The sequence below is a fragment of the Salpingoeca rosetta genome (genome assembly GCF_000188695.1).
Source record: "Salpingoeca rosetta unplaced genomic scaffold supercont1.30, whole genome shotgun sequence".
In the NCBI taxonomy this organism is placed as follows: domain Eukaryota; class Choanoflagellata; order Craspedida; family Salpingoecidae; genus Salpingoeca; species Salpingoeca rosetta.
Genome location: NW_004754904.1, coordinates 453,775 through 480,138, shown reverse-complemented (window position 1 = coordinate 480,138; position 26,364 = coordinate 453,775). Strand labels below are relative to the sequence as shown.

The following is a 26,364-nucleotide window of genomic DNA, read 5'->3' as shown; positions in this document are numbered from 1 at the left end:
GCGCACCGTTGGCAAACAAGACAAAACCACACGCGAAGGCAAATTAGGAAGGACTTAACACAGAACAGAAACTCACTGAATCTCAACACTACATGCATGACATCATCCACATGCTCATCACGTTTCAGAACATCAACGCAGCAGAGAGGTAGGTCAATGCGGGGGAGTGTTGACAGGCAAGTCCTGTCTGCTGAGTCATCATTGACCTCCCTTCTTCACGACACCACAAATTCACATTCACCTCTCTTGTGTTCTGGAATGTTCACGTGATTTCCCTCCAACCTGTTGCACGTGCAGTGTTTAGCTTGTGTGGTTGCTCGATGTTACATGCTCTTGCATAACACACCACATAACCACACAACTCTCAACAAACACTGCCACGTCACCACGTTGCGTTGCTATCTTCTGTTTTCGCTAACATTCAGAAGAAAGGGAGCTCATTTCACAAACATTTATAGGACGTTATCATAGTTTTAGCACACCCCACACACTGCCTTCCTCCTTGCCATTGCTTGCATGCCTTTCTTCGTTTCAATCATTCGTACTTCTCACACATGCAAACAAAACACAAGCAGTAAGCACACACACACACACACACACACACACACACACACACACACACACACACACACACACACACACACACACACACACACGAACGCAAACGCAAACACGTGTGGATTCCTCTCCCTTCGCTTCACTTGGTGTCACAAAGCAAGGCGACACCGCGCAGAATCCACTTTTCTGGGGGCACTGGGGTCTTGAGGTCAACCATGGTGACAAACTCGAGGTCGGTACGGCGCGGTTTGCGGTACACGGGGCACTCGTACAGGCGCTTGTCACGATCGGCGGTGGAATTGATGGCGGAGAGGTGCAGCACAGGCAGCGGGGTGTAGAGCACCTTGGGTGGCGGGTCTGTGAGCTGGCTGTTGCGCTTGTCCCAGCCAGCGCCATCGAGGAAGAGGCCGTAGATGTACACGCCCTCCTTGGGCGGCTCCTTGACATCCTCCTTGCCGGCCATCTTGGTAATGTCGTTGCAGCACACAACGCTGTCCAGCGCCCAGCCCTTGTGCGCGCGGGTGATCTCCTGTCGCATGGCCGTGATAAAGCCCTGCGGGTTGAAGAAGCCCGTGAGCCAGTAGGCCGCGGGGCGGCCCTGGAAGCACCAGCTGTGGAACTGCTGGTGGCGCAGAATCAGCTCCGTAAACCAGAAACCCAGCGTCATGGACGTCCAGGAGATGGCCGACCAGGCCTTGGGCACGCGCGCGTCGTACATGTTGTCGAGGGCGTCGCGCAGCGTCTCGCTCATGATGATGGTGCCGTCAATGGCCAGCAGCAGGTCGGACAGGGTGGTGCGGACGAGGGTGATGACGCGCTGGATGCGGTCAATCTCCTGCCGCAGGAAGATGTTCATGGGGTTGGTGGCACCCATTTTGCGCAGGCGCGCCTTGACCTCGTGCGGCAAAAAGTCGTCTGGCAGCTTCTGCTGGAACTCCTTGCACAGGCGCTTGACGGCGTCCTCGCGCGTCTCGCCACCGGAGGCAGCGCTCTCCTTGGGCTGGATGTCAACAATTGTGGCCAGCACGTTCTGCGCCGTGTTGGTCATGTACGTGATGTCCGCGTTTGGATGCAGCCCAAAGACCTCGGGCCCGTCAAAAGTGTTGAGATGGCTGATGTGGTCGCGGAACTCGTCAATCTTGGCGCACTTGGGAATCTCGTAGCCTTTGTAGAAGGCAAAGTCGTCCTTGAACATGTGTTCGCCAAACCACAGCGTGCAGTATGTGATGAGAAGGCGCTTGTCGCGGTCGTCCGTCACGCGCCCGCCATAGTGCACCTCCGACAGCATGTAGCGCACCGTGGGCCACGCCACGCCCTTCTTCGGGTCAATGTCGTCCAGGTGGTTCTGCACAAACTGGAACGAGGCAAGCAGGTCACCCTGGTTGAACTCGTAGGGGATGTTCCAGCCAAGGGGGCCAAACTTGCGCCGCTCCTGCACAATGGCGTGCAGGAATGCCACGCCGTACAGCATGGGCTTCCACTGGGGCAGGTTGGTGATGTCCAGCTGGTCCTGGGTCACGTCCGCGTACGTGCGCTTGAGGTTGGCCTTGATGCCCTGCGGCGGCTCGTTGGTGAACTTGATCGACGACTGCAGCAGATTGATGGGGAACTTGGGGTGCACCTCCGTGGTCACCCACAGTCGGAACGCCGGGTTGACGTTCTCCGCCGTCTTCACCGTGTCGAGGACCTCGTTCATAAAGTCGAGGGCAAGGTGGCAGTTTTGCAGCAGCGCAAACCCGCCGTTCTGCTGGAAGTCCGAGATGAGCTTGCGCGCGTGCACCTCCTGACCCTGGCCCATGGACACCTCGCGACACTCCACCTTCTTGAGCTTGGCCAGGTGCTGGATGGCGCCCGTCGGGTCCGCGCCCATGGACAGCAGGCCAACCAGCGGTGTGCGCACGTCGCTCTCCCCGTACATCTCCTCCATGTCAAGCAGCACGGCGTCGGCATAGCGCTGGCCAAGTGACGAGGCCACGTACTTGCGCGCCTGCGCCAGCGTGCGGTCCGGGCACCACGAGCGCACCAGCAGCAGCCGGCGGAACACGTCGAGCGTGCTCTCGTAGCCGTCCGGCAGCGGCGCCTCCTCGGGCACGTCCTCGTCAAACCACGCGCGCCAAGCCTTGTCATTGCGCGACACCTGGTTGAGAATGTCGGCGAACATGGGCAGCTCGCTCAGCTGCACCAGGTTGAGCCACGTCGAGTCGAGGATCCACGACTTGGGCTTGGGCTGCACGGAGTTGAGGTCCAGCGCGGCACCACCCTTGATGAACGTCATAAACTCGTTTGGCTTCACGTTGCCGCGCTGCAGGTCAATCTTGAGGGCGAGGAGGATGGTGAAGAGGAACTTGTCCTTCTCGTACAGGCCGCGGCTCGTGTACTTGAACACCACAAAGGTCATGTACTCGATAATCTTGGCAATGCGCTTCATGGGCACGGGCGACTTCTCAGAGTGCGCCAGGCTGAAGTCGAAGATGCCCAAAAACTGGTCCAGCGACGTCTGGTACATGGGGTTGACCATGGACATCTCCACAATGAGGAAGTACAGAATGGACCCGCGCGTGGCCACGGGCCGGTACTCCTCACGGGCGGTGTTGATCTTCAGCTCCGTGTCTGCGGCCACCGCCAGCTTCTCGTTCACTTCCTCTGCCGTCGTCTTCGTCACCTGCAGCACCTCAATCAGGCTCTCGTCGTCGACCAGCGAGCCCTTGGTGTTGCTCAGGCGGTACAGCAGGTTGTCCTCGAGCTCCTTCATCTTCTTCTTGTTGGCCGTGACCTCCGTCACCAGCGCAACGCGCTCCGTCTCCAACTCGGCCTTCTCCGTGAGAATCACCTTGGCCAGGAGCTGGTCCTCCAGGCCCTTCATGGTCACGGTGAAGTCGATGATGGACGTGCGCGCAAACACCTCGGGCGTGTACGTCGGGTTGGGCAGCTTGGTGGTGATGTACAGCATGAAGCCGTCCATAATGTCAACCTCCTTGTCGCCAACCTTGACCTTGTACGTGGAACCGGCCTTCATAAAGTTCTTGTCCAGGACGTTGTCCAGGCACGGGTCCAACTCCTCCACCACGTCCTCAATCAGCAGCGGGCGGCCCTGCGACAGGGCGTCCTCCAGGTGCGTGCGGAAGTACTTGTGGTCCAGCGTGGTGACCAGCATCTCGTTCTTCGCCTCGCGGTTCTTGATCCACGCCTTGCCCTGGCCCTGCGGGTCAATCAGCAGCGGATAGCGCGTGGCCTTGGTGACGATGATGCCGTTCTGCAGCGACAGCTCGTCGTTGGGAAGCCCTTGCAGGCCCCACTCGCCAATGGTCGCGTTGTCCACCAGGTTCTCCACAATGTTGAGGGACTTGGTGAAGGGGATGGTGCGCGTTTCCAGCTCCTTGCGCCACCCGCTGAGCAGCAGCGTGCGGAACTCGTTGTTGAAGGGCCCAGAGTACGACATGAAGGCGCACATGAGCAGCACGTCGCCGACGAGCCGGTTGATCTGCGCCTCAAACTCCTTGGCCTGCTGCGTCCAACGCACCTTCTCCCCGCTGAGGCCGCCGATGAGGGCAGAGGCAGAGGCCATCTTGCGCCGGCACGTCTCCGCGTCCGCCTGCAGCTCCTGCTTCTTCTTCATCACGGCGTCGTAGCGCGCCTGCACCACGTCCAGCTCGGCCTGCTTGGCGTCCAGCTCGCCCTGCGCCTCCGCCAACTCGCCCTGCGCCACCTTGAGCTTCGCCTCGGCAACGGCCAGGTTGGCCTTGAGCGGCAGCACCTCCTTGTTGATGCCGAAGAAGGTGGCCATGGCCTCCGTCCACGAGAGCAGGCCAGCCACGTTGCCGCACACGCGCTTGGCCTGGTCGATGTTGTAGTCCTCCATGCCCAGGTACGGCTCAAGCAGCTCCACCATCTCGTCGTTGATGGTGTCCTTGTCAAAGTTGACCAGCTCGCTTAGCAGTGGGCCGTTCATGGTCTTGAGGGACTCCTTCCACGAGGGCGTCGGGCAGGGCCGCTCCGGGTCCGGCACCACGGGGTCCAGCTTGCGCCCAAACAGAATCACCACGGCGTCCATGATGCGCATGATGAGGTGCGGCGGCTTGCCCAGCTTCTTCACCGTGGCAATGTCGGCGGGCTTGATCGTCTCCAGCGCCCTCTCGGCCGCGGCCAGCGCAGGCACGGCCGCGGCCAGCTTCTTCTCAGCCACCTTCTTGTCCTTGTCGATGGTGTCCACAATCTCCTGCGCCTTGTCCTTGACCTTTTGCACCTCGGACTTGACCTTCTCTGCGGCGGCGGCGCTCTGCGACACCTCCTGCAGCACGCGCTCCGTCTCCTCCGAGGCCACGGCCAGGTCCTTCTCCTTCACCACGAGCTCCTCGCTCAGCTGCGCCACAGACTCGGACGCCTCGAGCAGCTTGTCCAGGCCCGTCTGCATGCGCTGGCGCAGGTTCTCAAAGTGCTCCTTCTTGTCCGAGTACAGGTGCCTGTACGAGTTGAGGAAGGAGAGGTACGACGCCGGGGTCACGTACGTCTGACGGCGGAAGCGCTGGAAGTAGTCGTCGCACGCGGCACCGACGCGGTCCTGCACCACACCCATCGTCTCCACCATGGCGCCCTTGACGTCGTTCGTGCACACGACGTGGAAGTCGCTGAGGAAGTGGTCGGCCACGGCCACTAGCGCGTCGCGCGGCCACGCCATGAACCAGTCCATGTTCGTGCCCGCAAACACCGAGGGGAACTTGAGGGCACGCGTGCGGAACTTCTCGCTCACGGGGGAGAAGCACAGTACAACGTGCAGGTTGTTGCGCACGCGGTTGATAAAGTAGTCATACAGGTTCTCGTTTGTGGGCGGGCGGCGCGGGAACTCCTTCTTCATCACGGGGATGAGCTCGCCGCAAATCTCGTCAATCTCGTCGCGGGCAAACAGGCCGCCAATCTCGCCCGTGGCCAGCAGGTTGTTGATGTACTCGAGGAAGCCCTCCTGCTTGATCTCGTTGTCGGTCATGATGAAGGTGAGGCCCTGGCCCTTGACGCCCGCAATCTGGTACAGCTGCTTGATGTCCTCCATCAGGTTGTTGGCATTGTACGAGCGGCTGAGCTGGATCTGGAACACCTTGTACCCGGCAATGGAGGTGGCCAGGCGCGTGACAGACTGCTTGCCGGAGCCGCCGACGCCGACCAGCATGGCGTTGCCCTGCGGGATGCGGATGATGCGCGACACGCGCACCAGGTGGATCATGCAGTCGCGGAAGAAGACGAGGTCCATCTTGGCGCCGCGGACCGTCTCGTTGTACAGCTGCATGTACTCCTTGAGCTTGGCCTCAAGCGTGTCCAGGTCGGGGACCTTCTCGTAGACCTTGGGCGCCTCCAGGTCGGCCTCCTCCTCGCCCTCCTCGCCCGTCGGCTCGGGCGCCTCGCGCAGGAAGTCGACGAAGAACGGCTCTTCGTCGGTGAGGTTGGCGTACTCGTCGCCGAGCTCAGAGGCAATCACCTGCTGGATGCGCTGCTGGAACCACGCCACGTCCTTCTTCTCCGTGAAGCGGTCGGCGAGGACGCGCGTGCACTCGTGCTTCCACAGGTTGAGCAGGGCCTGCACGGAGTCGCACTCCTCCGGCTGGATGAGCAGCATGCCCTCCCAGATGCGGCTCACGTCGCGCAGGTTGAACACGTAGTGGAACTTGGCCGGCGTGGGCAGCATCTTGGCCTTGGTGTCCTGCCACATCTTGCGCGTGAGGTACACCAGCTGGTCCGCCATCTGCACCACGTCCGGGGTGAAGCCGCGCTCGGGGCAGAACCAGCCGTTGCCGATGGTGCGGAAGATGAGGTCGATGGACACGTTGGCCGGGAGCGTGCAGTTGAACACGGAGAAGCGGCGCTTGAGGCGCTCCGGAATGTCGTTGCGGCCGCCACCGGGGTGCGGCATGGCGGCGAGGTACTGCATGTCCGCCAGCGTGATGAAGTCGCCGGGCTTGTCCAGCGAGTAGAAGCCGCTCTCGGCCATGACCTGGCGCACAATCTCGTTGGCAATCTGGTCGCCCCACTCGTTGATGATGGGCATGTTGATATCGTCGATGAACACGGCCATGGCCTTGCCACCGGGCGGCCCAAAGGTGGTGCCCATGCGCTTCTCCACGTACGACTCAATGGTGCGCTGGAAGCCGTTGGGGTGCGTCGTGGACGAGAAGTTGAGCGACTTCCACAGGTGCTCCTCGGGGTTGAATTTCTTGCAGTAGCCCTTGGTGATGACCGTCTTCGCCGTACCGGGCTCGCCAATAAACAGCACAGACTTGTGCTGCTTGGCAATGGTGTGCAGCAGGAACTCGCTGCGCACGTTGTCGATGTTGGGCACGAGGATGCTGCGGAACGCCGGCGTGGGCTCGTTCGGGTCGCGCGGGTAGTCGTACGGCTCCACGCGCTTGCTCCAGTGCTCCCACTCGCCCTGCTCGTTGACCATGTACTCGAAGATGGTCTCCTCGCCCGTTGTCTTTGGCAGCGGGAGGTCCCCGGACAGGGAGTGCAGGAACTCCTGCAGGCGCGCGCGGTCGTCCAGCTCCAGCACCGCACCGAGGGACCACATGATGGCGAAGATGAACAGGCGCCGCAGGTGCTCGGCGGAGAGCGGCTCTGCGCCGTGGCCGTCGGAGCCCTCCTGCTCGCCGTTGGGGATGAGGCCCGTCAGCAGGTCGATGGCCTGCTTGATGTAGTTGCACTCCAGCAGCGTCATGCGCGGGTTGAGGCTCGTGCGCACGTACGTGAGGGTGTCGTCGAAGCAGAGGTCGAACATGCCGCGGAGCACGTCGCTCTCGCTGGCGGAGCGGCGCTTGAACCAGCCCTCGAGGATGGGCCGCCAGTCCAGCACGGAGGACGACATGAAGACCATGCCGTTGCGCGAGACGGTGGCCGGCGACGCGTTGTCGATGTTGTGCGGCTCAAACACGAGCTTGGCGTCCGGGGACATGGGGATGCGGTCGCCGTTGGCCAGCGTGAGCATCTTGTTGTCGTCCAGCACACTGTTGAGGTTCTCAATCCACACGGCGTCAACGGGGCCGTCCAGCACAATCCACGTCTTCTCGCCCTTCTTGCCCTTGAGGGTGCGGCGCCAGAGCACGTTGAAGATGCCGTCGGTCCAGTCGTTGGTGGCCACGTCCAGGCGCCCGAACATCTGCGGCGCCGTGATGGCCTTGGGGTTCATGCGGTACTCCTTGTGCGGCGTGCCGCACTCCGTCATGGCCTTCATCAGCGTGTGGATGTTGGTGGTCTTGCCGGCGCCGCTCGGGCCGAGCACCATGAAGCCGTGGCGCACGCGCTGCGTCTCAAACAGCTGCACGAGCTTGAGGTTCCAGGCCGGGTGGTTGACGAGGTTGGCCTCGTCTGCGTGCTTCTGAATGGCGTCCTGCATGTCCGGGTACGTTACCGTCTCCAGCTCGATGCCGGGGAACAAGTCGGTGATGAGCGACATGAAGAGCGGCTCGTCCTCGTCCACGAGCTTGGACAGGTTCATGTCTCGCAGCACGCGCATGACAATGGTCGTCTCGCCATCGTCCGGGTTCTTGCGCTTCTCCGGGCCGAGCGTGCGCAGGACAGACAGGATGTTGCGCAGGCCAAAGTCGTAGTGCACCTGCTTGGACAGCTGCTGCTCGCACAGCTTGTACAGGGTGAAGAACTTGCGCGCCAGGACGACGTTGTTCTGGAAACCGCAGCTGGCAAGCTTCACGCGGATGATAATCTGGCGGTCAGGCACCATCATGGCCACGGAGCGGAACTGGATCTTGAGGTTCTCCGGCAGCTCCTGGCGCCCGGCGTACCCGGGGTTCATGGTCAGGAAGAGGCCAAACTCCGGGTTGAGCGACACGTCGTCGCCGTCCATGAAAATGAAGTTCTTGCGGCGCTCCTTCTTGGCCGTGAGCACAATGGCAATCTGCTGCGCCGCAACAGAGAGCACGGGCAGCTCGATGCGGTTGAACTCGTCAAAGCAGCCCCACGCGCCAGACTGCGCCAGGCCTTTGTAGATGCGGCCCAGGCCACGGAAGTCCATTTGATCAGAGCCTGGTCGTGGTGGTAGTGGTGGTAGAGGTGGAGGGCAATGGTGCAGTTGTGTTGTGGAAACAAAGGAAAGCAGAAAAACGGCGTCAGGGCAACGAAAGCAAGGCGTTGTTGACACACTAGCAGAAACGCGCTTCTAGCCCCGCAATCAGAGTGTGCATGTGTGTGTGCACACAATCATGCACACGCGCACGCACACAAGCATGCACACGCGCACGCACAAGTGCGCAATGTGGCTAACTTACACTATCGAGGAGGAGGGCAGAGATGGGGACGGGCGATGAAAGAAAGAAGGAAGGGGGCCAGTGGCAAGATCAAAGCGTTGGTTGCATGTTGAAAGGTGTGATGGTGAGCAAAGCGTCAATGTGGGTGTGTCAAGAAGAGATGAGGTATGACAACAGACACACGGCAGCCAGTCGAGTATGCAATGAAAATTGACCCACAACACGTTACAGACGGTGCACGGCATGCAGACAACATTCATATGACTTACGCTGTGGTGGGTTGGGTGAATCGCGTGTGCAAAGTGATGTGACGATACATGGCGCAAAGTAACGAAAAACGAGCAGAGGTGAGTTGGTCAAGTGATGAATGGCACGGACATGCGCATGACACAACAGCAAAACACAGCAGCACATGAGTGGTTCACTCCAAATCAAGCAAAGGACCGCTCCCCGCCCCCGCCCCCAAAAAAAGAACCCAAACAAGACGCCACAGGGCCGTACTTGAAAACGACGCAAAGCCTGTCACATCAATCACATTCGCATGTGTGGTTGTGGGTGGTGTGAGTACAAACGAACGAGTGAGAATTGGGAGGTGAGAGGGAGAGATTTACGGCCATCAGCGAGCGCCCTTCTTCAACGTGCCATACCAGCAAAACGATGATCATTCACACACACACACACACACACACACCCCCCTCACAAGCTCCCAACCAAACATACGCACGCACACGCACACGCACACGCACACGCACACTTGCACATACACACATACACACACACCTGCCGATGCAGCGGCTCATGTCCTTGGTGGTCTCTGTCTTGCCCGTACCGGCGGGACCAGCAGGGGCGCCACCCATGTGCAGGTTGAGGGCCTGGGCAAGGGTGATGTAGCAGCGATCCGTGAGCGGCGTGACGACCAGGCGGTCCACGCAGCCGATAAACTCGAGCGAGTAGTTGAAGATGACATCGGTGATGTGGACGGCTGTTCTGCGCTCCTCCTCCAAGAAGTAGAAGCGGGCCTGCTTGGTCCACTCAAAGTCAATTGGCGTCTTGATGCCCATGACGACGAGGTCGTGGAAGATATCGCGCTGATGCACGTGCAAGGTGACGAGCGTCTCGAACTTGGTCCTGTCAACCTTTGTCAGCTCCTGCAGCGTTGCGTTGATGAGCTCGCTGAGCAGGCGCAGGAACTTGTCGTCGGTCTGCTGCATGATCTTCTTGTCCTGGCGGGCGTTGTTGAGCGCCACCTCCGCATCGCGCGTCCACAGCAGCTGGATGCCGAGGATGCCAACCTGTGCCGGGTAGCTGTTCTCAAACTCAATCAGCTGGAAGTTCTGGTCCAGCGCCTGCACGGCGGCGTCGCAGATGACGCTGTTGAGGGAGCGCCGCTGCTCCTCCAGGAACTGGCCCAGCCACGTTTCGACGTTGCCCGTCGCCATCACGGGCCGCTGCATGTGCACTGTCTCGCCCTCCTTGGACGAGTACGCCAGGATCTGGTCGTACACCTTCTCGTGGAAGGTGACCTGCTTGATGTTGTCGAAGATGTTGAGGAGATGGCCCTGGATGGTGTGCGAGTCGCTGGCCTGGCCGAGAATCTCCAGCAGCACCGTGTCCGACACGAAGAAGAAGCGCGGGAACAGCAGGCGCTTCTTCTCCAGGTAGCCCACCAGCGACTTCTGGCACAGCTCCAGCTGCTCGTGCAAGTGCGGCAGGAGGTTGCTCATGGTCTCGTCGCCGGTGCAGCACTGCACCAGGTTGGTGTTCTCGTGCGCGCGGGTCATAATCTTCTGCCACGACTTGTCAATGTTGGAGAAGCGCTTCGCCTCCTTGGGCAGCTGCTTGGCAATGTCGCCGCCCACAAATACGGCCTCCAGGTACACCCACAGGTTCTGCACGATGAGCCACTTCTCCACAATCTCAGAGGTGTCGGAGAGGTTGCGCACCCACTTCTGGATGTCGGCCTTGTACGGCGCGTTGTAGCGGTTGCTCATGAGGGAGCTCAGCACCATCAGGCTGTCCTCCATGAGCGTCATGAGCTCGGCAATCTCGGCGGCGTTGATCAGCAGCTCGCCGCGGTTCTTGAACGTCATAAACGACAGCTCGTGCGCAGACCACTCCGCCACCACGCTCTTCAGCTTGGCCTCAATGTCCTGCTCCTTCACCGCCGCAATGCAAATGTCCTCAATCTCCTCCTTGGCCTTGAGCAGGTCGGCCTCCATGATGTTGCGCAGGAGGAAGTTCTCAGACTCAATGTCAAACGTGTGGCCAGTGGCCTCGGCGATGCGCTGCCAGTGGCGCGGCAGCATGGCCGGGTTGGACATGGCCTCGAGCAAGGGGCAAGTCTCGTTGAAGTCGTCGATGCGCTTGCGCAGCTCGTGGAAAGCCTGCCACTCCTTGAGCGCCTTGGGCAGCTTGCGGCAGCGGTTGCCAAAGTCAAGCAGCTCCGAGTTGATCTTCTCAATGTCGACCGCCGTCCACTGAATGTCGTAGTAGCCGTCAATCGTCTTGAGCACGTCGTTGTAGAGGCCGTACAGCTTCTGCAGTAGGCCGAGCTCCTTCTTGATGCGGGGCAGGTCCGGGTACTCGGACTGCGGCAGGCCAAACAGCTCCTCGCCGCCCGTGTACGTGATGTAGCGGCGCCACAGGTCATCGAAGCGCACCTGGAACACGGCCAGCCGGTCGCTGGCCTCCGCGGGCACAATGCCTTCCTCGTTGGGGCCTTTGCTGTCATAGTCGTTGACAAAGGACGACACCTCCAGGGTGAACTTCTGCACGCTCGACTCGAGGCCCTCGCGGAAGGAGGGCGCAATCTCAATCAGGTTGTTCTGCACCTGCTTGGAGAGGCCGAGCAGCTTGTCCCACTCGTAGTTGAGCGTGTCCAGGCGCTCCGTCTCCGTGCGCGGGACCACGACGTCGTACTTGCTGAGGATGGCGTACGACTGCTCAATGGGGCCCAGCATGTTGTCCAGGCGAATCTGCTCCTCGCGCAGCTCCTTGAGCGCGTTCATCGCCATGCGCACGTCCTCCAGGTCCACAATCTTGCGCGAGAGCCGCTTGGTCAGGTCCTCGCAGAACTCAAAGATGCTGTTCATGTCCTTGAGCGCCTTGGTGTTAAGGCCACGGCCGTACGCCTGCTTCCACGCGCGCGTCTCCGCCGTCATGGCCTGCTTGAACGTGTCCGTGGCCAGCTCAATCGCGCTCACGCGGTACGTCTCCGGCAACGCCAGGATCTCGTTCTCAATCTCCTCGTACCCCTTCACCGCAACCTCAAAGTCGTACAGGTCGGGCTCCGTTGCCAAGAACTCCTCCGTCTTGTCCTCCTTGCTGTCCTGCCAGAGGCGGTTGTATTTGCTGAGGCGCTCTAGCACGTCTGTCACCTCCTGCTTTGTGGAGTTGATGGCCGACGAGAGCGACGACACGTTCTTCGCCACCTCCTTGTTCTCGGACACAATGTGGTAGATGTTGCCCTCGGCGACGGCGCTGAGGGCCGCGCGCTCGCGGCTGCGCACCTCATCGTCCTCTTCCTCGTCCTCCGCTGCGCCATCCTGACCTGCGTCTCCCCCTTCCTGCTGCTGTTGCTGCCGCTGCTGCCGCTGCTGCTGCTGCTGCGCGTTGCCGTGGTGGTTGCGGGCAGCGCGGGCGAGGGGGTGCGACTTCCACGTGGTGATGGAGCGGGTGACGCCAATCACCGTCTGCACGGCCTGGTTGACGGCCTTCTGGATGTCGTCCAGCGCCGGGGTCATGCTGATGTTTGGGATGTCGAGCACAATGGAGGCGGAGAAGCACGGCGGCGACTTTGCCGTGTTCTCGTCGTACTCCTTGCGGGCGCGGGAGAGGCGCTTCTTGATGGCCTCTAGGTTGCGGCGCACGCAGCGCACAAAGGCGTCCACGACGCTGTGGTTGAAGTGGCTGAGCAGGCTGTCCACCTCGGAGCGGGTGTGCTCGGACTGGCGGTCCTCCGGCAGCATGCTCTTGAGCAGCATGGCCACGAGCTCGTCCACCGCCCGCTCCACCAGCTTGTTTGACAGCTGCAGCTCCTCCGTGCGCGTGGCGCAGAGGGCCTCCGTCTCCTCCACAAACTGCGTGCAGGGCCAGGCCATCTCCTCCGGTAGCTTGACGAGCATCGTCTTGCGGATGTTCTCCAGCACGGAGTCGATGCGCACCTGCAGCGTATCCTCCACCTCCTTGAGCAGCTTCTCAAAGTCTGCCAGGGCGCCGTAGCACGTCTGCAGGTACGGGTCGAGGTTGGGCGACATCCAGCTCAGCTTCGTCACGCCGGGCTCCACCTGCTTGTCGACGGCCTTGCGCGCGGAGCGCAGGAGGTGCTCAACGCGCTCCGGGATGCGGGAAAACACGCGGTTGTACTCCTCAATCATCAGCTCGAGCTGGTTCTTCTGGTTGGCCAGGCGCTCCTCCTGCAGGCACAGCAGCTTGGCGCTCTCCGGGATCTCCAGGTTGAGCTTCTGCATGATCTTCGTCTCGCGGATGACCTGCGGCAGCTGCGGGTCCATGTTGACCAGGAGCTTGCCCGTCTCCGGGTGGCGCACGAGGAGCGAGGCGTTGAGGCCGGACTGCGAGGCGTCCACCGCCTTCCACCATGCGCGGTGGTGCAGCAGCTCGTACTCGAGCAGCACGTGCCCGAGCTTGTTGTAGTGCTTAATCACCTTGCGCGCGTCGGCGGTCTTAAGGAGGTCGGTGCACGACTTTTGGAACACGGACATGGGGCCCTCGATGCGGGCGAAGAGCTGGCGCGCCCAGATGATGCGTCCGGCGAGCGGCGGCAGGTTGCGGCCAATGGAGGGGTCCTGCTTCTCCGCCTGGTACACCTTGCGCACCTCCTCGAGCTCCTTGCCAAAGGCGCGCAGCACCAGCTCGTACTTCTCCGAGAGGTCGAGGCCGACGTGCTTGATCTTCTCAAACTTGGTGAGGAGGTCCAGGGCGCGCATGACGCTCGGCGCCTGGGCAAAGCAGTCGTCCATAAAGTCCTGCAGCCGCTGCAGCAGGTCCTGGATGTCGCTCTGGAACTGCTCAAAGTCTGTGTCAAAGTCGCGGCGGCGCGTGTTGAGCACGTCGTACGGCTTCTTCTTGAAGTTGTTGACGAGGGAGCGGAAGAGCACGTTGATGGGCTCGATGCCGTCAATCTTGCTTGCGCTCAGCTTGCTCCAGCGCTCGATAATGTCCAGCATCTGCACAATCTTCTCCGTGCGGGCGCAGAACGTGTCAAACTTGCCAAAGATGGACATCTCCGAAAAATCAAACTGCCGCCGTTCTGGGGTGGCCAGCAGCTTCTCCTTCTCCCGCTTAAAGCACCGCTGGTAGTGCTGGTTCAGCTCTCGGCACTGTGTGTGTGTGGGGGGGGGGCGGTTATCAGTGCGTGAGCGTGGTGTGTGTGTGTGTGTTAGTGTGAGTGGGGGGGGGGGTGTTGTTGTTGTTGTTGGGGCGGGGGGTTTGTTGTTGGGGTGGGTTGGTGGTTGGAGGGAAGCGTCGCGATGCTGTGGTGGCAAGGAACAGCGAGCTCCTGTGTGTACATGCACAGTTCTGGACACGCGGACACACACAGACACAGACACAGACGTACAAGTATGGGTGCAGATACACATACAACACATGCAAAGCTACCACATGCGCAAATCATCAAAAGAGCATGCACGGCTGGCCGTACGTGGCTGAGGCGAGCGGTGAGGTCCTTGGGATCCTGGTCCCAGATGCGGGGCTCCTTCTCGTAGATGTAGCGCTTGCAGGCGGTGATCATCTGGTTGGTGATCTTCACGCACAGCGCGGTCATGCGCTCGCTCGTGTTGTAGTAGCCGGAGATGGAGTGGATCATGCGCACGGCGTTCATGAGCGCGGGCACCGACTCCATCATCTGCGGCGGGCTGTTCTTGTACAGGGGCCCGCAGAACTTGTCGAGGGTGGACAGGTACTTGACGTTGTCCTTGGCCTCGTTTGCGGACTCTGTGATGCGCACCTCGAGGCGGCGCCACTCCGGGATGAGGCGCGACTTGGCGAGGTGCAGCACGTTGACGGCGTTCTGGCAGCGCGCCTCCTTCATCTGGTCCAGCACGCCGTTGAACTTGGCCATCTGCTGCTTCCAGTGCTCCAGCTCGGCGCGGGGGCCGACGTCGTCCGCCTCCTTGCGCATCTGCTCGCTCTCCGCAATCACCTGCTCCAGCTGCGTGCACCAGTGCTGCACCAGCTCCTCCAGCTGCGCCGTCGCCTTGTGGTCCTGCGACATGCGCGTGACGTCTGCGGCGGACATGCTGTCCAGCTCCAGCGCGGGCTCGCCCTCCTTGGGCTCGTACGCCTGCAGCACGACGCGCGTGGCCACGGCAACGTTGGCCTCGCTCAGCGTGGCGCGGAACCGCTCCAGGGCGTCGAAGAACTCCTCACGCTGCGCATCGTCCTTCTCCATCTTGCCCCAGTTCTCGTTGGCCATGAGCGCGGGCTCGAGGAAGTCGGCGATGATCGACTCCATGCCGCCAAGCACGGTGCCGGATGCCCTGTCCAGGCCAAACCGGCCAAAGGTCACCTCCTGCGCGACGTTGCTGGTGCTGAGGGCGCGGGTGGAGGCGCCGCGCACGCAGTAGACGCACGTGCCCGTGAGCCGGTCCACGGCCGGGTTGACAATCTGCACGCGCTTCTCCATCTCGCCCTTGCGGTTGGGGAAGTTCTGGTAGAAGAAGACGAGCTGGCGGCGCGTCGGGTTGGCGGCGAAGAACTGGTCAAACTGCTCAAACCCGGGGCCGTCGAGCACCTGCGTCTCCACTGTCTCGGCCTCCTCCTGCACGAGGTCGGCGACGCAGGAGATGATGTACTTGTGGCGGGCGTCCATGCTGGCGGCCTTGGCGGCGCGCGCCTCCTTGCTCTTGTGTGACGCCTCCATGGTGCTGTCCTTGTTGGCCACCTTGCTCTTCATGCGCTCCTGCGGCTTAGCCACCTTGTGTGCCCGTCGCGTGAACTTGCTCACGGGCGCGGCAGCCTTGCGCGTGCGCGGGTTGTGCTTTCGCTCTGATGTTGGTGGGGAGAGGAACAGAATGAGCAGCAGGGCAGCAAGGGGGGGGGAGGTGTGGAGAAGACAGGGAAAATGTTACGAGTGTGAATATTGGGCTAGGGTTTTACGTGGAGTGGGCTGATGGGGTGGATATGAATGCTCAAACGGAAGGGTGAACAGCGAAGGGACGGGGGGGGCAAAGCAGGACCACACGTTGACAGGTGCAAAACACTTACAACACACACACACACATACAGCAGATACGCACACACACACACACACACAATGGACTGACCGCCCTCTGGAGGACGAGGAAGGGAGCGGATTTCCCTCCGCTTGACAGCGACGGCTGCCTGTTCCCTCGCAATCACCTCTGCCTCTGTCTCGGGCTCAGGCTCAGGTTCAGCCTCAGGAGCCGGAGCAGGCTCCTCTGTCTTGGCTTCTGCAGACTGTTCCTCTTGTGGGGTAGCCTCTGTGGATGCCTCGGCTGCATCGGCTGCTGGCTTCTCATCCGTGCTCTCACCCTCAGTCTTGGACTCCTCCTGTTCTGCTTCAGCAGCTTCGGCGTCCGGCTCAGCGTCTGCGTCTGTCTTGGCCTCCTCAGTGGTGGCGGCGTCTGCCTCAGCGTCTGCGTCGGCGTTGGCAGCGTCTGCGTCTGCCTCTGCGTCTGCGTCGGCGTTGGCAGCGTCTGCGTCTGTCTTGGCCTCCTCAGCAGCTTCGGCCTCAGCCTCAGCGTCTGCGTCGGCGTCTGCGTCTGCGTCTGCGTCTGTCTTGGCCTCCTCAGCAGCTTCGGCCTCAGCTTCAGCGTCTGCGTCGGTCTTGGCCTCCTCGGTAGTTTCACTGCCGCCATCCTCCTTCTTGTCCTCAGTCGCCTCACCGTCCTCCTTCTCCTCTGTCTTGGCCTCCTCTGTTGCCGCGTCACCATTCTCATTCTCCTTCACGTCCTGCTCCTCGTTTGCCGTCTCTGCGTTTGCAGGCGCATCTTCGGTAGAAGCGGTAGTCGCCTCCTGTGCAGGCTGTGCGTCGGCTTGCTGCTCCTGCTCCTCCGCCTCCACGGGCTTTGGAGGCGGCTGCTCTGTTGCGGGTTGTTGTTCTGTATCAGCCATTTTTTTTTTGTGGCTGGGCCAACTATCTGCTGGTGTTGGTGTGTGCTGCTTGCTTGCAGGGTGTCGCGACGATGAATTGAGTGAATGAATGAAGGAATACCCTTGACCGTTCTTCACCCAGCCTCGATCGCTGCGCGTTGCGCGTGCGTGGGTGCGTGCGTGTGTGTGCGTGTGTGTGCGTGTGCGTGCGTGTGTGTGCGTGTGTGTGCTCGGACCCCTCCTTGCTTGTTCTGGAGCCCCCACCTGGTCAGAGAGAATCACAACACGTCAATCAATATCGTCGCGGTGATGGTGGTGGTGGTGGGTTGTTCAGTTGAAAATGTTGTTGGTTGGTGTTGTGGTGTTGTGGCGGTGCACGGATGTAGTGGTTGTATGTGTTGTTGAGGAAGATTGGTTGCCAAGCGAACGGTCAAACCAGAGGAAAGGTGGTGGAAGATATCAGCCACTTGGTGTGAATTGCCTATTTTCAGTACAAATCCCGGCCATCGGCCCTGATATAGGAACCCAAGATATGCGAGGTGCGCGGAAGCGGGAGCTGGTGTTGCTTGCTGTGGTGGTGGTGGTGCTGCTTGGGCTGCGCACGCTGAACAACAACAACAACAGCAGCAGCAGCGGCAGCGGCAGCAGCACTAGCACTGGCACTGGCACTGGCGATGGTGGCAGTGGTGGCAATGGTGTGGTGCCAAGGGGACAAGGGGACGATGCGCCTGTGCTGGAGGATCTGCGTCGAATGCAAGCAAAGCAGGACATGCTTGCGCAGCAGCAAAAGCTGGAGGCGGAGAACGCGGAGAAGGAGCGGCAGCTGCAAGAACGGCAATGGCAGGCAGAAGCCGAGGCGCAGCTCAAACGAAAGCAAGAAGAGCAGCAACAACAACAGCAGCAGCAGCAAGGGCAGCAACAACAACGCGCAGTTGCTGCTGCTGCTGGTGGCGGTGCCTGGTGGCAGCCGGTGCATCTTGAGCTGGACCTGCCAAAGAACATCCGCGACGACCCCATCCTCAACTCGCGCGAGTCCATGTACAGGCAGTATGGGTTCAACCTGAAAAAGTCCAACGAGCTGCCGCTCGCCCACGATGTGCCTGATATCCGGTCAGACGAGTGCAAGGCCATCACGTACCCCAGGGGCATGCCCAAGTCCAGCGTCATCATCATTTATTACAACGAGCCCTTGTCCACGCTGCTGCGCAACGTCGTGAGCGTGCTCAACCGCACCCCGCCCGAGCTGCTTGGCGAGATTCTGCTCATCGACGACAACAGCACGCTGCCAGAGCTGCAGCTGCTCCCAAAGCACCTGAAGAAGCTCAAGGTCCCGGACGGCATGATCAAGCTCTTCCACCGGCACGTGCACGACGGGATTGTCGGGGCGCGCGTGCGCGGGGCGCAGGAGGCGTCCCACCCGATCCTCGTCTTCCTCGATAGCCACAGTGAGGTGTCGCCCGGGTGGATCGAGCCCCTGGTTGCCCGCATCCACGAAGACCGCACGCGCGTGGTCGTGCCCAACATCCGCGGCATCGACCTGGACAAGCTGGACCTCTTCCCCGGCGAGCTGTGGCCGCCCGCCAAGGGCAGCTTCAACTGGCGCCTCACCTTCACCATTGTGCCCGCAAACATCGACCGCGATCTTGTTGGCGATGGTCACCCACACACGCGCCCCATCAGAAGCCCCGTCATGCCAGGAGGTTAGTGCGGGGGTTTGCTACATGACGTTGTGCGTGCTGTGGGTGTGCCGGGGAGCGAGGGATGGGTGGGGTGAGGGGGCGGGCGAGGCCATGCGTCGTCGGGGTCGGTCATGGTCGGCTGCAGTAATGCATGTCACCTTTTCTCGGTGGATCACGTCCTCATTGTGGAGTCACGTAATACTGTAACATGGGCTCAATTTCCACCACACACACACACACACATACGCACATACGCACATACGCACAACGTGCAGGGCTGTTTGCGATTGACAAGGACTTGTTCTTTCAGCTGGGCGCGTACGATCCCGAGATCAAGTACTACGGCGCCGAGCACGTGGAGCTGTCCTTTCGCGTGTGGCAGTGCGGCGGGTCGATGGAGTGGATTCCTTGCTCCAATGTCGGGCACATCTATCGCGAGTTTAACCGCTTTAGCGTGGACCCAAAGCTCAAGTCCGTCAACGTCGGCTACTACCTCGACCGGAACGACATTCGCGTCGCAGAGGTGTGTATATTGTGTGTGTGTGTGTGTGTGTGTGTGTGTGTGTGTGTGTGTGTGTTTGTTTGTGATGAGTGGTGGATGGTTGGGATGAATGGGTTAGTTTCCATAGCGTCGTCTCCAAAAATGCAGAGCACGTACAAACACACACACACACGCCCACACACACACACACACACACACACACACATGCCCACATACACACACACGCCCACATGCGCGCACACACCCACACGCGCCAACAAACAAAAAAGGTGTGGATGGACGAGTACAAGAAGATCTTCTACGACTTCCGCCACCTGCATGGAAAGGAGTTTGGGGACGTGTCATCGCGGCGGCAGGTGCGCGAGGCAAACCAGTGCCGCTCCTTCAAGTGGTATCTCGACAACGTCGCCTACGACGTGTTTGTGCCGGACATTGACGCAACGCCGGGCCAGATTGCGTCCAAGGACGAGGCGCAGTGCCTGTCCAACAACGGCGTGAAGGACGACGGCCCCGTCACGCTGCAGTCGTGCGCGCCGCACAACGACCAGCAGCAGTGGGTGGTTTCTCCGCGTGGGTACATCTACCTCAACCACTACCCGCGCGTCACGCTGCTGTGCCTGCGCGTCGACACCATTGCGCTTGTGGGCCGCAGCGATGCGCTCACGTTTGAAAGGCGCGGCAGCCGCCTCCATAACAAGGCGGACCCTTCCTCCTGCCTTGCGCGCACACCAGACAACCGCCTGCACCTCCAGCCGTGCGCGGCACAGTCCAGCGACAGCGCCAGCACTGTGCAGACTGCAGCCCTGCAGGCGCAGGTGTGGGAGTTCAAGCCCGCCGAGCACGCACCGCGCCGTATTGCGGCAGCAGGCGTGCCACCTGGCACGGAGGTGTTTGTCATGTCGACGGGGAAATCGGGCACGTGCTTGGACAACATGCAGCAGCAGCGCGGCGTGCCTGGCCTGTACGGCTGCCACGGCGGATTCACCCAGCAATGGGTCCTCGACACGGGTGAGAGCGGAAAGTGTGTGTTTGCGTGTGCGTGTGCGTGTGCGTGGTGTGGTGTGTGTGTGCGTGTGCGTGTGGTTTGGTGTAGTGTGGTGTGGTGTGGTGTGGTGTGGTGTGGTGTGTGTGTGTGTGTGTGTGTGTGTGTGTGTGTGTATGTGTGTGTGTGTGTGTGTGTGTGGTGTGGGCTGTATTTAGGGTTGTGTACAATGACGTGGGCTGCGGTCGCGTGTGCGGGCTTGCCTGCGTTTGGCTGTGACATGCATGCTTGCACACATTCACTCACAGAGCCGTGTGCACGCACACCTTCTTGGCAGAGGGCCACTTGGCAAGCGCCACCATGGCGGACGCGTACATCGGGCTCTCGCTAGCCGTGCGGCAGGGCGCGTGCACCCCAGACCAGGACGACTACATGTGGATCCACAAGGAGAAGCGCTTCTCGCCAAAGCTGCAGCCAACACACTGCCTCACCCGCGGCAAGCAGGACGACGTGCAAATCCTGCCCTGTGACGAGGACAGCGATGCGCAGAGCTGGTCCTTCGTGGCCGCGCCAAAGAACTACTGAGGGCAAAGAAATACGTGTGCACGTGCATGCTGCATGCAAAGCCGTGATTAGCAAGCAGCACAGCGTCGCTGTGTCTTTGCTGAAGGATGTTGCAGGTTGCTTCCGTTGTTGCTTTCGTGTGTGTGCATGTGGTGCATGTGTGTGCGCGCATGTGCGTGGGTGTTGCATGTGCGCGGGTATGTGCGCGTGCGTTGCATTTGTTACGTTACAGCAGCAGCAGCAGAAGTAGTACTGTAGTACACAAGTGAAGGGAGCAATCAATTCACACACACACACACACACACACACACACACACACACACACACACACACACACACACACACGACAAGCCAGAGTTTGGAACTGACAGCAACACAGCAGACTTCCAGCGTGTTCGACAACAACCCCACGAGAAAATTTGAAAGCTTGACTGATTGGACTTTGATGCCACCGCCAACACCCACGATGAAGATGCATTTTCTCACACCCTCCCCACCCAACAACATCACACAAACGCTCAAGTGCCACCCCAGTGCCTGCTTGCCTGTGCTGCTCGGCTTGAACACGACGCCATCATGAAGCCAAAGCAAAGGAAGAAGCGAAAGAAGCAGGGCAACAAGAAGTGGCAGGATAACTGGCAAGGCGTTTCCCAGACTTTGATGGGGGTGGCTAAGTCGAACGAGTGTGACGTCAACACCGCTCCGCCTGCGGCTGCCTTCAAGACCCTGCTGCTCACTGGCACGTCATTGATCGCCTTGCCGGACATGATTGGGTGCTTGGATAACATCAGGTGCAGTTGGGACGGCGTCTGGGGTGGCCAGGATCCTGTGCCACCTGATCTACGACAGCAAATGACGAAGCTGGCGCACCTTGAGCAACGGGTGCGATCGAGCATCGGAAACCAAGTGGTTCGTCAGACAAGCAGGAACGCCAAGGGTGGTGGTGTTCCCGACGTCGTCAAGAAAGCGGTTGACTATCTTCCACGAATGGAGAAACAACTCGACGACATCCAATTGCATGACATACTATCAAGCGACATCGTGGCCAGCGTTGACACCGCCAACCCAGACGAAGACGCGTGTCACCGCATCATCTTGTGGCGGTACAAGCTTGCCCGTTTCAAACCACCAACAGAAGCCTTGAACGCTGCACGTTGGCTCTTGTGCTCAGCTGGGTCAGCTTCTGAGCTGGCACACCGCCTTAGCTACTTCAGTGTGGCTGTTAATCGTCAAATGCAAGAGGAGTATGAGCAGCACGCGCGAGCTGGCAATGCTGATGCCCTGTTTGCGTACAGAGATTTGCGCAATAATGGGCGATCGACGCTGGACCAACGCGTCCGGCGAAGCAAACAAGATGGCCGAACATCTGCGTCGAATGAAACCAACTCGATCGAACGAAGTGACGCCGGAACTGACTCATGCGCCGCACACGGAAAGCAAAGAATGACATCAATTCGCACCAAGCATCCCGACCACGATGACCCAGACGGCTGTGGGGGTGTTGCTGAGGGCCTCATTGTACTGCACCTTGAACCAGTGCGCGCACCACGCGGTGGTGGTGGCGGTGATGGTGGTGGGCACGAGCAGCGTGTGCAGGATTCTGGAGAATGCGCCGGCATTGATGCGAATTGGCAAGCGCATGACCCGCGGCAGCCGCCTCCACATCCTTCACTGCCGCAAGTGCCCCAGTCTTCACTGCCGCAAGTGCCGCCAGGATCATGTGCTTCGCAGTGCGTGCAGGATTCTGGAGAATGCGCCGGCATCGATGCGAATTGGCAAGCGCATGACCCGCGGCATCCATGGAGCGACGGCGAGCCCAGTCCAGTTGCTACCCCACAGTCTCCAGCAGATGGCGGGCAAGATGGCTTGCGTGGTCATGTCCCAGTCGACAGCACCGCCCCCACGATACGGCAGTCACCGGCCGACGATGACATCTTCGACCTCCAGCTCCTACCACCATTCGAACGCCTTGATCCTGAAGCCCTGAATGCCTTGTTGGACGACCTGCTGGCCGATGAGCTACTGCTCCACGGGGTATCGCTTTTGGCGCAGTGTGAGCCCAGCTTCCTCTTGGATCCACCTCAGCAGCACCAGCCCCAGCCACGCCCTGCCAGCCGGCCTGCCACATCGGTGGCCAGCACCCCAAGAACTCCTGCTGAAGGTGCGGACTTTGTGAAGCGGCTGGACAAGCACATGTTCGAGCTCCCGCCCCCGCCGCCAAAACGCCCTTTCCGCAGCGGCCCCACCGCCACCACCACCACTAGCAGCCCCACCACAACCAACAACAACAACAACAACAACAACGACGACGACGACGACGACGACGAGCTTCCTCGAAAGCGCGACAAACGTTGTTAACGCCAGCTTGGTGCCTTTCTTTCGCAGCAACCACGATCCTTCAAGGCGTGTTATCCTAACCGAAAACACATCTGGGTCGTGGCCGCGACGGAATGGCTTTAAGCCCTTCGTTGGCATCCACCCACCCACCCACATCAACCAAGAACATCCAGCCTCCCCTCTTTCTCAACAGCAGACCCTGCAAGAACAGCTTTTCGACGACCACCTACTGATGGGACAGCCAAGCTAGCACCTTCACTGCTACTTGGTTCGTCTCCACAGAGAGGACAACGCCTCGTGTGTACCACGAGCGTGGATTCCTTGCCCACGCTGCACTCCACACCAGTGCACATCAAGTGGGAGGCCGACGCTCACGCTTCAGCATCAGCATTCCGCTGTTTTGCTGTGTCGTGCGGCCTGATCCCGTCCTTCCTTGCTTGTTGCTGACACACATCTGTGTTCACAGCAGCAGCACTCGTCGGTTCCTCACATTTACGTGAGGACACCTCTTCTGCGGATCCCTTTCGGACCCCAGGACCCTTTGACGACGACAACGCACTCCCTGCTGATGCTCTCTGTTTGCCTCCCACCTGGTGATTTCCAATGGTGTGGAGTGCAGCGTGAGCAAGGGAACCACGCCCGTGGTGCACACGATGCGTTGTCCTCTCTGTGGAGACGAACCAAGACAATCTTGGTGACCCTTCACTCTGGTCGCTTCTTCTTGCTTGTTCTTTGCATACAATCTGCTGCCCAGCCCTCCCTTCTTCTTCTTCTCTTCCACACACACACACACACACACACACACACACACACACACACACACACACACATCTACTTGCTGCTTTCCTGGTTTTGGCCATCCCTGCCCTCTCCAACACGACGATGATGACTACTTGCTTCCTTGTATGGTTCCTTGTGTGCTTTGCACCTGTTCGTTCTTTCCTAATTCCCCATCCTGTCTTCCACGTTTTGTGTCTGCCTGTCAACGCTGCTTGTTTGTGGCTCACGACAGTTTGCCACATCGGCCTCGTTCCCATTTTGTTCCTCCTACCTGATGTGCGTTCATGTCTGTTCTCGTTCTCACATTCGCGTACTTACTGATGGTTTTGTGTCGTTTCGTGCCCTGTTGACTCCTAACGTGCAACGTTCCCTATCTGCTGATGCTTAATTCTTTGATGTTCCCATCCCGCTGTCTCTCGTTTCCACTCGTTCCATTTCGTTTGCGTTTCGTGCTTGCGTTTTCGTTTCATTCTGTTCCACTCCAACATCAAGCCCAAAACCTCCAAACGCCGACGTAGAAGCAACACACCAACCAGGGAACAGATGGACATGACAGAAAGCACGAGCCTGCAACAGCGGTGAACATACATGTGTGTGTGCGTGTGCATGTGTCGAGGAGAGTTTGCCGCGTCACTTTAGCGGCACCGGTTACACCATGGACGTGAGGTCGAACAGATCGCTGTCCAGCGTCACCTCCGCATACTTGGGCATCGGCCGCTGTCGGGAAAAACGCAAACCAGGGCACGTGCACTAATAGTCAGTACGAGGTACACGTGGCAACAAGCACCAACAAGCACTCATCTCGACGCCAACCCACGTACACACACACACACCTACATTCACACGGCTTGCACAAGTGCCTCACGTTTCGGACGGTGTCGCCGTGGAGGTAAAGTGTCATGCGAGCGAAATCGTCTGAAAACTCTTCAAAGTCAATGTCCTCGGCCTCCACCTCCGCAACCTCCTCATCTTCCTCGTCCTCCTCTGCGCCGTGCTCCTGTTGTTGCTGCTGTTGTTGCTGCTGTTGCTGTGATGACGACGGCGCCTCACCGCGTTGTTCTGCAGTCACAGCACAAATCGTGCATTGCAACACACACACACATGAACACACAAATGCAACAGTCGGACAGCACAACGGGTGGATGAGAGAACACTGCAGGGGTGGAAGAGATTTGAGGACAAGCGCTTGACAGGTGAAAAGGCAGGAGTTGGCGCTAAAGACAACAGAAAACCACCACCACCACCACGATCATCATCACGGACCGATGGCAGCGTCGACGGCGAGGATGGACATCTGCAGCTGTCGAATGATTTCGTCCACAACACTAAAGTCCGCACCGCCCTCCTCCGCCTCTGCCGGCACCGCGGGCTCCGGGCCGCACAGCATCGTCTCAGCCTCCTCCTGTCGTGTTGGTGGTGTTGTTGTTGTTGTTGTGTGTGTGCGTGTGTGTGTATGTATGCGTGTGTGTGTATGTATGTATGTATGTGTGTGTGTGTGAATGACGCACGAGTGGATGCTCCCAAACATCGCGATTGTTGAGAAGGAAATCGGCGCAGGATGGAGAACAGAAATGCACGCGTTACCTCGTCCTTGTCTGAGACGTCATCCACGTGCTGTTGGAGTGGTGGTCGGCATCGGTGACGTGCAACACATGCAAACATCACATGGGCGCAAACAACAATTGCCACAGGAGCACAGTGAACAAATAGTCCCAGCAGTGCCACGACATGAAGAACACTACTTGCATGACACGCACGTGAATAGCACAGGACGAAGCGAACGAGAGGCTGTCACAACAAGCACTGCCGTACCACCACCACCACCACCACCACCACCACGACGACTACTACGACACTGTTATCGTGACACATGACGTACGTCTGCGCCCTGTGTGACGCTGATGCGGGTCTGTGCAATGAGGCGCTTGAGCGCGCGCGTGTCGGGATCCGTCTTGTTGCGCAGCGGCACACCCTCAGCAGACACTGCACGCACATGTGTGTGTGTGTGTGTGTGTGTGTGCGGCAGTCAGTTGCTCAACCTACATCGCGCGCACAACGTCTCAAACAAGTTTGTACATTCGCGCACGCATGCATGCGAGCAAGCACACGCGATACATGCGCTCCTGTACCCGTACCGGACGGCTGCTTTGTTGTGCTTTGTGATCGGACAAACGTCCGCGTTTGCCGCAGCTGCACAATAGCAAGGGGAGACATGGTGGATGTCAGGCACAAGAAACCACACACACACACATGCACAGAACACACAAACACACACTCCCACACACAAACACACACACTCTCTCTCACTCCCCCTCCCCCCACCCACCCACACACCTTCTTGAAGACTTGGTTGCAGATGACGGCAATCTCCTGGGCCAGCTGCTTTGCCACGGCTGTGGACTTGACCTTGAAGCCGTGGCACTTGAACATCACACCCTTCCCGCGCAGATCATGCTTTGCCACCACGTACACCGTCTTCTTCACAGACACCACAAACACCACCTGATGGGACAAGAATGAGAGTGTGTGTGGGTGCGTGTGTGGGTGAGTGTGTGCGAGTGTGCATTGTTTGTGTGTGAGTCTGTGTGTGTGTGTGTGTGTGTGTGTGTGTGTGTGTGTGTGTGTGTGTGTGTGTGTGTGTGT

General features: G+C 59.7%; 5 protein-coding genes across 5 annotated transcripts in view; 3 read left to right on the top strand and 2 right to left on the bottom strand.

Moving 5' to 3' along the window:
* PTSG_12956 (uncharacterized protein) overlaps positions 1–152 on the top strand; it is a gene marked incomplete at both ends in the record, with an annotated part of 3,761 nt that extends 3,609 nt beyond the window's left edge. The window contains one exon of the mRNA XM_004989235.1: positions 129–152. Coding sequence (XP_004989292.1) covers positions 129–152 — 24 coding nt within the window. The remainder of the gene's footprint in view (positions 1–128) is intronic.
* Positions 153–697: 545 nt separating this feature from the next.
* On the bottom strand, positions 698–16,898 carry PTSG_09935 (dynein; the record flags this gene model as incomplete). Its single annotated transcript, XM_004989234.1, has 5 exons — positions 698–8,580; positions 9,562–12,302; positions 12,462–14,140; positions 14,464–15,809; positions 16,088–16,898. The coding sequence occupies 5 exons, from the start codon at positions 16,896–16,898 to the stop codon at positions 698–700; spliced, it is 14,460 nt and encodes a 4,819-aa protein (XP_004989291.1).
* Positions 16,899–17,375: 477 nt separating this feature from the next.
* Positions 17,376–20,776, top strand: PTSG_09934 (polypeptide N-acetylgalactosaminyltransferase 6). Its single transcript, XM_004989233.1, has 4 exons — positions 17,376–18,577; positions 18,832–19,079; positions 19,328–20,066; positions 20,378–20,776. Exons 1-4 carry the CDS (start codon positions 17,410–17,412, stop codon positions 20,623–20,625), a joined length of 2,403 nt encoding a protein of 800 aa, XP_004989290.1. The 5' UTR covers positions 17,376–17,409; the 3' UTR covers positions 20,626–20,776.
* A 488-nt stretch (positions 20,777–21,264) lies between these two features.
* On the top strand, positions 21,265–24,257 carry PTSG_09933 (uncharacterized protein; the record flags this gene model as incomplete). The annotated part of the gene is made up of 2 exons (XM_004989232.1): positions 21,265–21,939; positions 22,142–24,257. 2 exons carry the CDS (start codon positions 21,265–21,267, stop codon positions 22,589–22,591), a joined length of 1,125 nt encoding a protein of 374 aa, XP_004989289.1. The 3' UTR covers positions 22,592–24,257.
* PTSG_09932 (uncharacterized protein) lies at positions 24,168–26,229 on the bottom strand. The gene is made up of 7 exons (XM_004989231.1): positions 26,056–26,229; positions 25,857–25,911; positions 25,601–25,704; positions 25,306–25,335; positions 24,985–25,123; positions 24,587–24,780; positions 24,168–24,438 (listed from the first exon to the last, which is right to left on the bottom strand). Exons 1-7 carry the CDS (start codon positions 26,149–26,151, stop codon positions 24,370–24,372), a joined length of 687 nt encoding a protein of 228 aa, XP_004989288.1. The 5' UTR covers positions 26,152–26,229; the 3' UTR covers positions 24,168–24,369.
* Positions 26,230–26,364: the final 135 nt, after the last annotated feature.